General features: G+C 40.3%; 1 protein-coding gene across 1 annotated transcript; it reads left to right on the top strand.

The window, feature by feature from the left end:
- Positions 1 to 11,455: 11,455 nt before the first annotated feature.
- On the top strand, positions 11,456 to 13,188 carry LOC142104900 (uncharacterized). Its single transcript, XM_075189493.1, has 3 exons — positions 11,456 to 11,629; positions 11,835 to 11,918; positions 12,512 to 13,188. Exons 1-3 carry the CDS (start codon positions 11,467 to 11,469, stop codon positions 13,138 to 13,140), a joined length of 876 nt encoding a protein of 291 aa, XP_075045594.1. The 5' UTR covers positions 11,456 to 11,466; the 3' UTR covers positions 13,141 to 13,188.
- The last annotated feature ends 1,929 nt before the right edge of the window (positions 13,189 to 15,117 follow it).

The raw sequence follows: 15,117 nt of genomic DNA, 5'->3' as shown, positions 1-15,117 counted from the left end.
AGTCCATGCAACCTCACAGCCCATTTCACAGTAAAACCCCTTTTATTCTGATGTGACAAAAGTCTGAACTGTAAGGGCTAGATTTACTAAGCTGCGTGTTTGAAAAAGTGGGGATGTTGCCTATAGCAACCAATCAGATTCTAGCTGTCATTTTGTAGAAGGTACTAAATAAATGAAAGCTAGAATCTGTTTGGTTGCTATAGGCAACATCCCCACTTTTTCAAACCCGCAGCTTAGTAAATCTAGCCCTAAGAGTGTTCTAAGTTAAAGAATGTCAGCAGGCCAAAATCAGGTCAGTCATGGACAAGGCATTTCATTACAGATGAGAGCCCTGAGTACATGTAAGTCCTGGGACTTATATTGCTCATACCTGTCAAATGTACAGCAAAATATAAGAGTGATGTGTTATTAATATACAAATGATATACAGTCACATGATTAAATCTGTAGAATATCGCATAGACCAGAGTATTGCTGTGTAGACCTAAATACTAAGATAAATTAATCTTGGCCCTCTGCAGAGCTTAAAGCAATAAACAGTTAACATTGACCCAGGTGCCCTTCTATGAGAGTTTCCACTTCTATGCAAATACACAAGAAATCCGGAATCATATATTTTTTATGCACGGTCCATTAGACAAAAAATTATGCTGATGATAAACTTATGTTCTTAATGTCTGGATTTCCCATCCATGTGTGTTACTACCAGATGGGATGAGGGTTGTGATATTGCTCAGTGTATTTAGTTTGCAGTGTCTGGAATCAAAAGTAGTACTTATCTTAGTAGACAAAGGTATAAGTAGACAATTGTGGTCTCCACAGCAAAAATTTGGTAAGGGACTCCATGCACAGCCCAATGGCGAAGAACACACACACACGCACACGCACACGCACACACACACACACACACCTACTAGTGGAGTCTTAGCTTGTTTTTATGAGTTCTTAACCACTTGTCTTTCTAGCTAAATAGTACCTGTCTGCCATTGACCTCCTAGGGCTACTCAGCCATCTACAGACCCTGGTCTTCATCCAGATAGATTACTCTTGGTAGTGTAGGATCAGATTTGGATCACGTAGGTTGATTGTCAGGGGATCATCACATGTATCAATTTAATAGTAGTCACATGTAGTCAATTTGATTGAAACTCACCAAAATACCAATGAAAATCATGTCTGTGTAGCTCAAAATTGACACTATAACGGGTCGTACACACAAGCATTTAGAATAAAGCAAGTTATTTGATTATAAGATTTGCTGTAGCATTTGTTAGAAACAGTTTAAAAAAGAATTAAAAATCCACATTCATCCTGTGACATACATAGTGTTAGAAACATAACACAGTATGTGGAATTGTGGATATCATTAACTGGTTTGTTGGTAATGTATGGAAACATTTTAGTGGGAGGATATCCAGTTATTGTTTGGTGTTTCTGCCCATTCCAAGATTCATATTTATACTAATGTTGCAGTTGGTTTCTCTAAAGGTGATGGATAGAGGTGTTTGAGATAATGGACAGATATATATATATATATATATATATATATATATATAAAAGTATGCCAAACGAGTGATGCTGACGCAGGTTTACTGAACCATGCTGCTGTTGATTTATTCAGGGGTGTCAGTGTCAGTGTACAGGCAGCATCTCTTGTAGTTCCGGCAAACAAACAAACAAAAGTATTTACAATTCCGTGCGACCTTCTTGGTAGCTAGACACACTTCCCCTCACTTGTCACTGGCCACTGGCTGACATCGGTTGCCCCGCCTGTAACACAAACCCAGTTATTTAAGCTTCCTCCCCAGCACTGACTAGCTGAACCATTAATTAACTACACCCATGTGCTTCGCCCGTGGACCTATGCTCTGAGTGTACAGAGATGTGGAGATTTAACCCTGTCTGGAATATGAGCCTGCAGACTGCAACAGAAATGATTAATCTCTCCTTTAACAGCCTGTGACAAACTGCCCTTTTTGCCACAATATGTATATATATATATATATATATATATATATATATATTTATATGAACCATTGGTGTCTCAGCCAATATTTGACAACTGGATAATGTTTTACTGCCCTCCATTTTCGCTTTCTTTATGGGAAGATGGCAAATTTGCAAACCAAAGGATATGTGGAGAGCTACTAGTGCTGGATTTAAGAAAATGACACAATGGCAAGCACATCCAGACACAGATGCCACCTAAAGTGGTTTAAGATTTTATAACTCTAAAAATAGTATTTTTACTTAATGTCATTTGTTGATATAAATTCCTGTTTTATTTCCATTATTCTAAATTCTAAAATGTTTAAATCCGTGCCAATGGGTTGCTGTAAGGCGCCGTCTCCGCACTGCCTCTAATGCCGGAGACGGCCGCCCGACTCTCCCTAAACATCTCGTCCCGTTGCTTCCGGCTCCACGTAGGGCCTCACGCTGAGTCCGCATGCGCAGTGAGACTTCGCAGTGAGACCACCTCACCTGTCAGCGGTCAGCATCTCTGACCGCCGACTTCACAGGGGCCAATGAGGCACATTTAGGCTCTATTTATTGCTGCCTCTGGCACCACTAGGGTGCCAGAGAATTGGTTCTTACCATCTCCAGCATCCTGTTGTCTCAGTGTTCGTTCCAGTTGTGACCCGGCTATTTTCCTCTGACCTCCCTTTGGATTTTGCTTTTGTACCTCACTCCCTGTTCTGGTTCCTGACTCCTGGCTTGTCTTTTGACCATTGTTCGAATCTTCCCTTGTACTTCGCTGCCCATTTGGTTCCGACCCGGCCTGTTTGACTACGCTCCATTCACCCCGTTACTACGCTGGTGGCTGACCTGGAGAACTGAAACCTGCGCGCCCTCTTGCAGCAAAGTCCAAACTCCCTTGCGGGGGTCCCTGGTGAACACTGGGTGTGTGTTAGACTCTGCGCCTCCTTACTCAGCAGCACAGATACCAGCTAGTAGCAAACCCAGCTTGTGAAAGCGTGACAGTTGCCACATAATGGAAGAAAATTTCAATAACCACTTGTGGATGGAGGAGAACCATTTCCTCACGTATAACAAAGTGATGTCCTTGATATGGTAATATTGTCACAGCCAAACTAGGCACATTGTTTACTGGAGTGTGAATAGTGTTCTGTAATGCAGACAAATTACACCTTCCCATAATAAGATAGTCAAAGAAGGGTTTTTAGAAAGTGTGGTGAAACTGTGACGATTATGCAAAATTAGTGGCACAATATAAATAAATAGATGATGATGATGATGATGACATCTCATGACTGTTTGTTATTTTCTGTTGAATTCATGTATGACATGTATATTGTATGTAACCTTGTAATGTAATCTCAACGTGTACTTTTCTAGATGACATGAGTCTGAACTGTAACTGTCCATAATCTGTTGACATTAGCCAGCCCAGGGAGAGATAGGCATCTCTGAGGAGTTTGAAGCCCCAAAGTTGTACACTATTTAGCCAAGGAGATTGAGCAGAGGTGAGAACTCAAGGTCCTGTGAACATTCCCGATCTCAAGACATCCCTAGCTCACTTTGAAAGCCCTGTGACATTTGGGAGATCAATCTGTCCTTATTGATAGCTAAACTCCAAAGGTGGGGGCTGAGAGCTATGTGGAAAAAGGTTTAAAATCTTCTGCCTTAGACAATAATATGTGCATTTTCATGAAAAGTCCCATCTTTCTCAATTGTGTTTCCTCATTGTGTTTCCTCATTTTCCACCAATTCTTAACTAGTAAGTAGTGACTCTGGTTTTATTTCCTATTTTATTTTCTGAAACTTACTTGGGCAATTTATTCTATTTCTTGTTTGTAACTAAGCCTTTGAAACATTTATCAGATTAAATAAATTTAATCTAGAGTGTTCTCCGTGATTCTTTGTGAACTGACAAAGCCCAGGGAGGCTCATGCTACATGTATATGTGATTTTAGTATGAAACATTAATAAGTGGTTTTGGTGAACGTAAGGACACCATAATAAATCTTTTGTGGTGGCAGAAAAGGTGTATTCATTGCTTAGTGACTAAGGTGACACCAGTCGCGGGCAACTGTTCAGATTGCTGTATCTGGGACAGGCTGGGTGTTCGTGACACCTTCCCATAATGAAATAGTCAAATAAGTGTTTTTAAAAAGAGTGGTGAAACGAGGTATTAATATCACCCTAACCAGCTTGTCCCTCGTTTCTCACAAAATGGGGATTATAGCATCTACTTTTTATAGCCCTTGTTTTTGTTCCCCAGCTTAACAGAATACTACTACAGTGTCTAATTACATGTGGATAAGGGGACATTGTAGCTCATTGTAAATATGTGTATTGTTTATTGTATTTTGTTGATATTGCATTGAAGCTGTTAGTCATTGTCCTTAAAGTAAAGCCAGGTGGATTATGGGTAAGGATCAGATTGCAGTATACAGATGAGGGGGAAGGCCAAGTAGTATACATTGTTCTCAACATCTCTAGTTCAGACATTTTGACTAGAGCCCAGCAGGGGACCTTCTGTGGAAGTACAGCTCATCTCCACTCCCCTTCAAACCCCCTAATGCAGCACCCACCAATGGTTAAGAAGGATAGACCCAGGGGTTTTCCCAGGGAGGAGAAAACACCATGGAAATTAAACCCTAGATATAAGGAGCCACTCCAGGGGGGAAAGGAAATATTCATTCTGATTATTGATTCATGGAATATGCAGTGCAGCTGTTTTTGAGTTTTCATTCTCTACCAATGGACTACAACTGCAGCTAAGAGAAGAACTCCATGGGTCTTTAAGTCAGGACATCCAGGTGACTGTAGCTCCTTAAGCTAGTGGGGTAAGGGACAGATGATGTGGTAAACCTGTCTGCCATTTATTTACTGTGTGTACATAATATTTTAATGTTTTTATTACAATAAATGTACTGTTGTACTTTTCTAACTGCATTTGCCTGAGCACTAATAAGAACCATAGAAGGTACTGGGGAGGCTACCCTGATTTAGAAAGGCATCCGTGAGTAACCAGCCAGAGGGAAGTGGGTAGAATTGAGAAAGAAAACCCGGTATCTTCAGAAAAAGTGTATTATGCTTTTCTGGAAAAAGAAAATTATTTTGAAAGATTTTTAAAACATTTTAAAAATAAAAAAAAACATAAAAACCAAATCAACAACCAAATCAACCAAGAAATTATGTGTGCAAATGATGATCATTAAAGTTTGTGGTGATAGGGGCTATTTTTGGAGGCTTATGGGTAGGTGGTCAGCCCCATTTCCATAGACCCTTTAGTTTGAAAGTTCATGGTGGTGGAAGCGGAATTATTGTGTTATGTGTGATTTATGTAAGGTGGTACAGTATGTTTGGAGTGTACATATGTAGTAGAGACGCCGTATTTTGGTTTTGGATCTGGATTAAGTTTGTGTTTTGTTTTTGGTTTTGGCAAAACCACTCTTGCGGATTTTGATTTTGGCTTTGGATCTGTATTTTTTTAAAAAAATAGCTAAAACATGCTAAAATCACATAATTTTGCTCTTTTTGTGTTCCTCCATTATTATTAACCTAAATAACACTAATTTCCAGCCATTTCCAGTAATTTTTGAACACCTCACAGGTCATAATATTATTTTTACCCACTTTTGAACAAGGACAAGAAAAGCAGCGAGCTGGCTGGATGCTAAGCGAAAGAGCAACGACACAAACACACGGCAGTTCATAGCACATCTATGAAACATTGCCACACAGCAGTGGCAGAAAAGAAAAGTGGTGCAAGATGGAATTGTCTTTGGGCCCTACTACCCACCTTTATGTAAGATATTGAAAAGGACATGTACAGTTTAACAAAGCAAGTGCTCCAGCGACAAGGAGTGCAACTTTTAAGGCTGAAGTGCTTGGTTTGTTTAATGCACCCACAAAACAAACTAACAATGGGCATAAAACTGGGAAAACTCAACATTATTTGACTGTGACAGCCCACTGGGTTGGTAAATCGCCTTCAGCAGAAGGAACAGAAGCAGCATCTAACAAACAACACCAGATCTTTCCGAGGCAGGCTACTCTGTGCATCATCTGCTTTACTAAGAGGCTTACCGCTGACAACCTGTTTGAAAAACTAAGGGATGTCATTGCAACATGGCTTATCCTGCTTGGACTCTCCTGAAAATATGTGATTTCTGATAACGCCACCAATATTGTTAGAGCATTACAGTGGGGGGGAATTCCATCACATTCCCTGCTTTGCTCACATAATCAACTTGGTGGTACAGAGCTTTTTAAAAAATGGCAGTGACATACAGGAGATGCTGTCTGAGTCCTGAAATTTTTTAGGTCACATTCTGCAATAGCTTGTAGGAGAATGCAGCAGCTGCAAGAAGAATATAATTTGAGGGGGAATGTACTTTAGTCCAGCACAGTGGAGAATACTTTCAGTGTTGTGCAAGGTGATGAAACCACTCAAAGTAGTCACCTGTGAAGAGACTGACTGCAGACACTGTTAGCTTGAGTCAAGTGATTCCCCTAATTAGACTTTTTGAAAAGCAGCTAGAGAAATTGAAGGAGGAAATTAAACAATTCCGCTAACTATGTTGGATTTGTAGATTAAGTACTTTATTCGCTTCGCCAGAATCCAAAAGTTCTCAAAATCTTGATATCGGATCACTATGTTTGGCAACTGTGCTTGATCCTAGGTTTAAGAGCTATGGCTTCTCTTTCTTTCCAACTGAACCACATATCAAGAGATTCAATGAGCTCCTGGTCATGACAGCTTAAGTGGTACACGACACAACAGCATCTCCTCCTTTAGTTTTTCTGGCAACTGCTTCTAGGAAAAAACTTAGCTTTCCAAGACACCCAGTGGTGATGCAGATGAGTCAGCACAACATTTTGACATTTGGTCTGGTGTAAAAGAATTGCCCAAAAATCGTGACAGCTCTGCCGTAAAATGATCTACAAATCCCATGAGGAAGGCCATTACCGGCAATTACTTCAAAGTACACAGACTTCTGTGATGGTGGATTCCAGCAGGGATAAATTAGTATTGTTTGAGGATGATGTACACACTGATGAGGGTGAATATGATGACAGTGTAGATTGCAGGTGCTGAGATCTATATGAGAGAAGGGAGCTAGCTGATGCTGGTATGCTTGGTAATATTTTAGGTAGAATAGGATGTTGGCAATTTTATGTTTTTCTACAATAAACTTTCACCTTTATTAGAGAGGTGTTATTTTCTTTAAAAAGGTACAAGCTTTTTATTTACATTTTTGTTTCCCTGACTTAAAACCACTATGCATAGGCTTTAGCGCATGAGGTAGAGGGATTAGTATCATCATGACTGAGACTGGAGAGTGACAAGAACAATGTGACTGAAGACTGGAGAGTGACAAGGACACCTAGACTGAAGACTGGCAACAACACTAGGACCTCTCCTGTTTCTGTGTTAGCTATACTAACACAGTACAATGTGACTGCAGATTTTGAAGAACACTGACAGCACTATTATTTCTATTTCAGCAATGACAATTAGCAATGGAGCTCTCCTGTTTCTGTGTGTGAGCTATAACTCAGTAGAATGTCACTGGAGAAGAAGAAAACTGCCCCCCCTCTCTTTTTTCACATTTAGATATGACACTGCCCAACTGCACTAGAGACTGCCAAGAACCGTGCTACCACTTCTGTGTCTCTCTGTGAAAGGGTGCAGGATCGCAGTGGAGGGCGGTACTTATAGAGTCCAAAATTTGCGAGATCTGAAAATGCAATGATGACATTTTGCCTTGCTGCCACTTCCCAGGGCACGTGGAAGTACCGAGCCAAGCTTCTTGGATCGGCGAAGCTCAGGTGGCCTTGATTCTCGGAGAACTGAGCCCGAGCATCTCTACTAATAAATGACCACTAAAAATCCAGGTGTTACTTAAAAAAAAAGAACTCCATAATAGATATTGAGACGCTGAGTTATTACAGACAGAAAACACACTCTTCTGCTTTTAAGACTGTTGATATTGATTTGTATCTATCTGAATCTTGTAATCAGCATTATAAAAAAGCAAGCCAAATCTATAACTGATGTTTATAGTGTGCAGTGTGCCCACAGCACAGTTATCACAATGCAATAAATCAAGCCATTGATTAAGTCTATTCATGATCCGTAGCAGTTGCAATCCCCCATCTCCAAAACTGGAAACAAACAATGTATAACAGATAATATATCATAATCATACACCCATGATACCTTCCCAGAGATCCTAATTGTTGTAAGACAAAACTCTTTCATTTCTTCATTATCAAAAACACATTTATAGGTATAAACTTTAACACACGGATTGTAATACATTAAACATCATCGTTTTGCACACATTAATAACATCTGTAACATATGTATTTATTTTACGCTAGCCGACATATAAATTGTAGTGCGAAAACACACTTCACTAACAATTTAACTTCAATGCGCAATCTGATGTCAATTGTTTTGAATTGTTGCTTCAAAATATACATCAGCTGCACACTAATTGTATATTTTTGCATAAATGTTATGTTAACAGCTATGAAAGTTTCATAAATATTATGACAAGTTTAAAGCAAAGTGATTATTTTGGATCTGTGGAGAGATAATGTCATAGGCACAATTGGTGAGATGTGAGTGCTTCTTGTTCAACTAGAAGTGTTGCTTTAGTAACATACAATGGACCTAGCTTTAGGTATGACTTTGCACCGGATGCATGAAAGACTCCATAAATGTTTTCCCGTACCATCTACCTTAGCCATAAGTGGGGGGGCAAAAACGTTTTTTTTTTTTCACGTGAACTAATAAAAACCTATATAAAAACCTATACATTTTCACCATATACCTAGTAGTTCCATTTTTTTTAAAAAAAAAAGATTATCTATAATGTAATTTATATTGTATTACAATTTGCATGTTTTACTACACTGTGCTGTAGAACATTGTTTTTTTCCAATAAATAAATATAAATATAAATATAAATAAATATTCATATATATATTTTTACAGTATATTAGACTGAAAAACAGGATCATTTCTAAAAATCTATTTTTTGAGCCCTGTAGACATATCAATCTGTAGTTCTTAAGAATATTGTGTTCCTGCAAATAACTTCTTATGTGAACCTTACCCCACCCATTCATTCTTACTAAAATCCAAAAAGGTACATTCCATTGCTATAATGTTCTTTGTACAATTGGAAAATTAACATTATATATTAATTAAATTAACATGAAATGGACCAAGATCAGGGGAAGGCTGGCAAATTTTAGCCAGGGGGCAAGACTTGACTCAACAGCCTATTAGGAACATTTTAAAGGAAAATAAATGCAGGTGGCCCAGTGAATCAGCCCAAAGAAGCCCACTATGGGATTGGCCCGAGGGACACATGCCCCTCCAGCCCAGTCTGCCCCTGACCAAGATGGCCCTGATCATGAGAACATATATGGTTTATCTAACTTTAGGGTGGATATTTCCCCCCTTCCATACCAGAAATGAGTTAATAAGTGAGAGGCCCTTCTTTGCACACTTGCTGTTTCCCAGCAGTCCCCTATATATTTTGTAAGGAAGACCTCTGCTGGTGACTCTGACTAGCCCTGTAATATGGCTGAAGTAGACAATGTATATGCTAAAATGATAGCTCTGTCTAACTGAAAGAGCTTGTGTATCCATATACAATATTATATTGTATATGGATGCAATATAATAATGAGTAGCCAGCTGTCATTTTAGCCCAATGCTTCAGTAGAGGTCCTCAGTACAAGTGGGTACTTGTGTTAAATCCCCTCTGAAGGTTTATAAGAAAAAGTACACTTACTGTGCCTCCCTTACCCGGTGTTATATGTCAGCATTTAATGCATATTACAATACAATCTATAAACTGAAATAAATAAATACATTTGTGTATGCATACATGGCATTTAGTAAAACCATTTTTGGGCTGTGTGGGAAAAGGCTATATTTTGTGAATTTTGGGAATGGCAATAGAGAGTAAAGTTGAGAATGTTTTGCCAGAAGAATATCGTTGTTTACAGTCCTACCACAAACAGCACAAAGACTTGACCCCCTCACCTCTATGCCCCATAGATGCCACACCCCCTCCACTCCTTATAGTCAAGCCCCTGCTTCTGATACATAGTGACTTGTAGTCATGTGTTGAAATGCAAATTTCTCAATGACAGTGCCGAAACCATAAAATGGACTGTTACGTTGCGAAACTCAATTCATGTGAAGCTTCAAATTTTTCCAGTTTTGCTCAGAGCCACTTCACATGCTTTTGTATTAAATGCTAACACCAGAAACCCTATTCTCAATAAGTATTTTATAAAATCCACATCCTTCCTGTGCCCACCATATTTTTCCTTCACACACTGTTCTGCAACACCTGCGATGAAAGGCTGTGTTGTTGAAGTAAACACAGTTTCTACATATGTACCAGAGTTGTCTGCACCCTCAACATATACCTCCAGCTTGGGGGTGAAAAGCGGTCTCAAGAGAGATTCCACACTAAGGGCTAGATTTACTATCAGGCGTGATGCATGGCGGCTTCAAACCGCCATGCATCGCGGCGGTTTTCCGGCGTGTTTGCATTGCAAACAGCCGGATTTACTAATGGGCGCATTTCAGCTTCAATTTGAAGCCGCCGGCGATGTAACGGCGGGATGTAATGCTCAAAGCCGCCGGCGGCTTTGAATAGAACATGGCGCTTTTGCTTTAAATGACGGCGCTTTTGTGTAAAGGCGGTTTTTTTGAAAATTACACCTGTCTCCTGGCCTGTTACTATTGGCTATTTTCAAACTCAGGAGATTTGACATCACAAGCCCTATATAAACCACTGGCCTGACACTTTTTTCTCTGATAGGGTTTAGAGGAGTTTTGTTAGAGGAGTTTGGAGGATAGTGGTTTGCTGAGAGTTGGTGTTTGGTGGATTGGTGGAGCGATATCTGATTGAAGTGTGAGTAGTCCTGTGGTTTTTTCCTGTTTTGTACATTTATTTTCTCATTTATTTTCTGTCTTGTATTTTTTGTATTTGACTTGTCCTCTGTCTGTGTTACTTGTGTGTGACTGTGTGGAGAGTGTGTCTGTAGGTAGTGTAGTTTGTTCTTTGTGTTTGTAAGTCCTTCAGTGTTTTGTGTTTTTCTGTCTTCTGGGTAAAAATGTCCAGAGATAGGAGGGGAGCAGAGGCTGAGGAGAGGGAGATGGAGGTTGAGGGGTCAGAGGAGGGAGAGGGAGAGGTTGAGGAGACAGGACAGAGCAGGAAGACCAAGACAGGGAGGAATGTGCGCTTCTCACATGATGAGAATTGTGTGTTGGTGCACAATATCATTCCCTGCTACGAGGTGATCTTGGGGAACCTGGCAGCCCGGACTCCGCTAAGGCGGCGCCACCAATTGTGGGGGAGAGTGTGCGACGCTGTTAACGCGGTGGGCCCACTAAAGAGGACAGTGGCGCACTGCCGCAAGAGATTTTCGGACATTAAGAGGAGGTTGAAGGAAAAAATGGCCCAGGAAAGGAGGTCCACAAGACGCACGGGTGGTGGCCCCCCTCTTCGCGTTGAATATACCAGCTATGAGGAGGAGCTGCGGCAGATAATGCCCCGTGAAATAGTGGAGGGAATTAATGTGCAAGACACAGATTCGCCCTCGTTTGCCCAAGGAGTTGGTGAGTGATTTGTCCTTTTTAAGCTAACAATATTGAAAATGTTTTTTTATTGTAAAAGTGTCTTTTTTACTCAATCAGTATGTAAAGGGCAATAATTTTGTTTATAACTGTTTTTTAATGTGCAAACACATGTCTTCCAAAGATTTATTATTTGTAAAAGGCTTTTTGCTGCAAATACATTGTATGCTTTTTCTAATACATCCAGATTCACCTGGACCACAGTTGAGTCCCATTCCTACAGCTACACCTCCACCTTCAGTCAGAGATTCGGCCACAGAAGAGCAAGCAGGTGTGTGATTTATGTTTTTGTGCTAAATAATGGAGTTAATTGTTTTTCTGTGGAAATGTTGCTGGCAAAATTTTTTTTATTAAAATATGGTGTGCTATGCGACCTTAGGGCTACATTTACTAAACTGAGATGTTGGCTAGAGCAACCAATCTGAATATACCTTTACTTTATTTATTGCATTCTACAAAAAGAGAGCTCAAATCTGATTGGTTGCTATAGGCAACGTCTTCACTTTTTTACACACGCAGTTAAGTCAAAATACCCAGCATGTACTACACAGAGGGAGGACTGAAATAGGATTTGTGTACCCCAAGGCACGGTCTAGCCAGATATTGCGTAATAAATCACAATATTTGTAGGTTACAAATACTATGCTTTTTTAGCCCCCTCAACCATACATAGTTCATATGATACTGGGTATTAAAAGGATAATATGTGCATCCTTAAGCAGGTAGCATAGGACAATAAATCATTAATGCAAAAATTGTGAAACAATCTGTAGTTTGTAAAGATTATTCTTTCCTATCAAGTGTTCAGAATGCAATATACAAACATATTATATCCTATATACTTACCGTCATTTTCATACACAGGGCCCTCTTCATACCAGGCACCTCAGGTGGAGTCCCTCCAAATGTCCCCTGAGCCAGATGAGCAAACCATAATCACCCTGGAAACAGTGGATGCCCCTGTGTCTGGTTTCCAGGATGTTGCACCTGGCCCTGCTGAAGCCCCAGCACACCAGCAGCCGGCACCTCAGAGTATGGACCCAGCCCGTGAAATGGCGCAGTCTATTGGTGCTTTCCAGCAGCAGCAATCAGTCTTCATGGAGAGCCAAACTCACAACATTTCCCAAATTGCGGCCCAGTTGAGGCGGATACACCGCACAAATAGCCAAATTCCTGCTGCAATCAATCGTCTGGCTAATGCCTGGGAGCAATCCAATCTGCAGATGGCCCAAATGACTGGGGCTGTGGAGGCATTAAATTCCTCCGTTCGCGAGGGGAATGCGAACCTGACCCGGCTGGCAGGCCAACTGCAGCAAGAACTCATTGCCCGCTTGCCTGCACCCTTTTCCTCGGCCACCACAAGTACCGCTAGTACGCCAAGCAGATCGGCACAGAGTACTCCTCCAAGGAGAGGTGCTCGCACCAGGGGTGGGCCAGGGAGAGGACAGAGTGGGGCAAAACATAGCGATATGCAAGCAAAAAGGCGTCGCTAGCGCTAACACATGACTATTGCCTCATGCTTTTTTTACTTTGTATAAGCATTATCCTTTATTATTTATTGTGTTGTACTGCAATAAATGCAGTTAAATTTCTATGGTGTCAGTGTTTATTTTCTGCTAATTAAACAAGAGTATAGTGATGTTTTAAAAAACTAGGCACTCAAATCATTTACACATTGCCCTCTGACTGTCACAAACATTGCACTCACATCAAACACATTTTAGAGAAATAAATGTTTTTCCTATTGTGTAGTAGTTTGTAATGAGACGGACTCTAATCTGCCTTCCGCCCTCTGTGCTCTGCACATCACCAGATGTGACACAGACCCCTTCTGCTTCAGTGTGTACTGCACTAATCGGTGGGGTAAATTGATGTAATGCTAGATTATGTATAAAACAGCCAGCCAGGATAATATCAGACCCCTTTTCAGGTGCATACATAACCACCCCACCAGATTATTCTAGTAAGCTGAACCTGGTTTACCAAAGTACAAATGTACGCTATAACACACCTCTACTAGTGGGTTTGTGCCTGAATTTGTGCTGTGCAGATGTGTGAGGATGCAGCAGAGGAGTCATCAGCCAGAAACCCATTCTTTATTGAGTACAGTTAAAATTGCTTTTACACTCTGTTAAGGGATTTGTTGCAATATTAAACAAATGTTGAACTTAGTAAAAAAATTGCATCGTGGGAAAACAGAAGAGAAAAAGAAACCCAAATTACACTGCCATTACAAGACACTGGCCTTTTAACATATACAATCCCAAAGGGACAAACTTTGCACATGAAATGGCCCTTTCCCTTCTGTTCAGATTGACCAAATACCTCAAACAGCACACTGTTTGAACAATCTCGCCGCTCACAAGCAGCGCTTTCATTTTGGTCTTTTGAATGGCGGTTTTCCGGCGCCTTTATAAACCCCCTAATAGTAAATCCGGCTGTTTGTATGTGGAGCATTGTTGAAACCGTCACGGCGCTTTATACAGAGGCGGGTTTGAAAACATCATTTCTGGCCGTTTGGATGGCGGGTTTAGCGTTAGTAAATCCGGCGATGGCTAAACCGCCGGCAAACCCGCCGAAAGTCGGCGGCTTTACAAACACGCCTGATAGTAAATCTAGCCCTAAAGGTTAAATAATGGCAATAACACCAAAGACAGAGTTACAGAGTAACTGAGCAAGTTATAAAATTTATTTGAAAATAGTCACCCAAAATTGGGAATATAAACATCATATATGAGGTCGAAGAAGATGAGCTTCTCAGCTGACAGACCCAGGATAATATTGATAAAGAAATTAAATAGAGTTTTGGAGGAAGATTACATTCCAGATAACGTAACCTATATCTGTAAGCTGGGATATCCCAAAGCATATGGGTTTGAAAAGTTTTCACTTCAAACTGCAAGATTTGTTTCTTCAAATATTTGTCAGATTACTTTACAAGAGATATGCTGATTTCTACAAATAATCCAGAGTTGAATATGTGCATCAACTGTTTAAAAAGTGGTTTCACACATGCCTAGAAATAAATGCCAACATCTGGCTTTGACAGAGAATGAGCAAGAATGCTTTAGAGTGGGGGGAGCCATTCGTGCCAGCATGTTAAATAAAATGCAAAGGATCTCAGTACTATAATTTACATAAATACACAGGGGGTTCATCTAAGCAGTGCCAGGCTGATTCTGTCTTCTATCGCTTGTGATGCCATGCATCTGCGTTCATTCCTTTATAAGTTTGCAGGTTTAACATCGAAAAACATCATAGAAAAATGGTTTCCATGGTAAATAGGCAAATGTTTTCTCTGGACAATCTTTGACTGGGAAATCCATATGCAGAACAAACTAGTCAGTCAGACAACTCCTCTAACTGGTAAAAATTTAATTTTATTATGCAAGCAAAATATTTGAATAAGCTGAAAAGTGGATATTGGATATTGGATGACCCCTAATTTGAATTGCACTGCAAGGTTTTTG

The sequence above is a fragment of the Mixophyes fleayi genome, chromosome 1, assembly GCF_038048845.1.
Source record: "Mixophyes fleayi isolate aMixFle1 chromosome 1, aMixFle1.hap1, whole genome shotgun sequence".
Lineage (NCBI taxonomy): Eukaryota > Metazoa > Chordata > Amphibia > Anura > Limnodynastidae > Mixophyes > Mixophyes fleayi.
The sequence above is the reverse complement of the archived record's forward strand: the minus strand, read 5'-3'. Positions and strand labels throughout refer to the sequence as shown.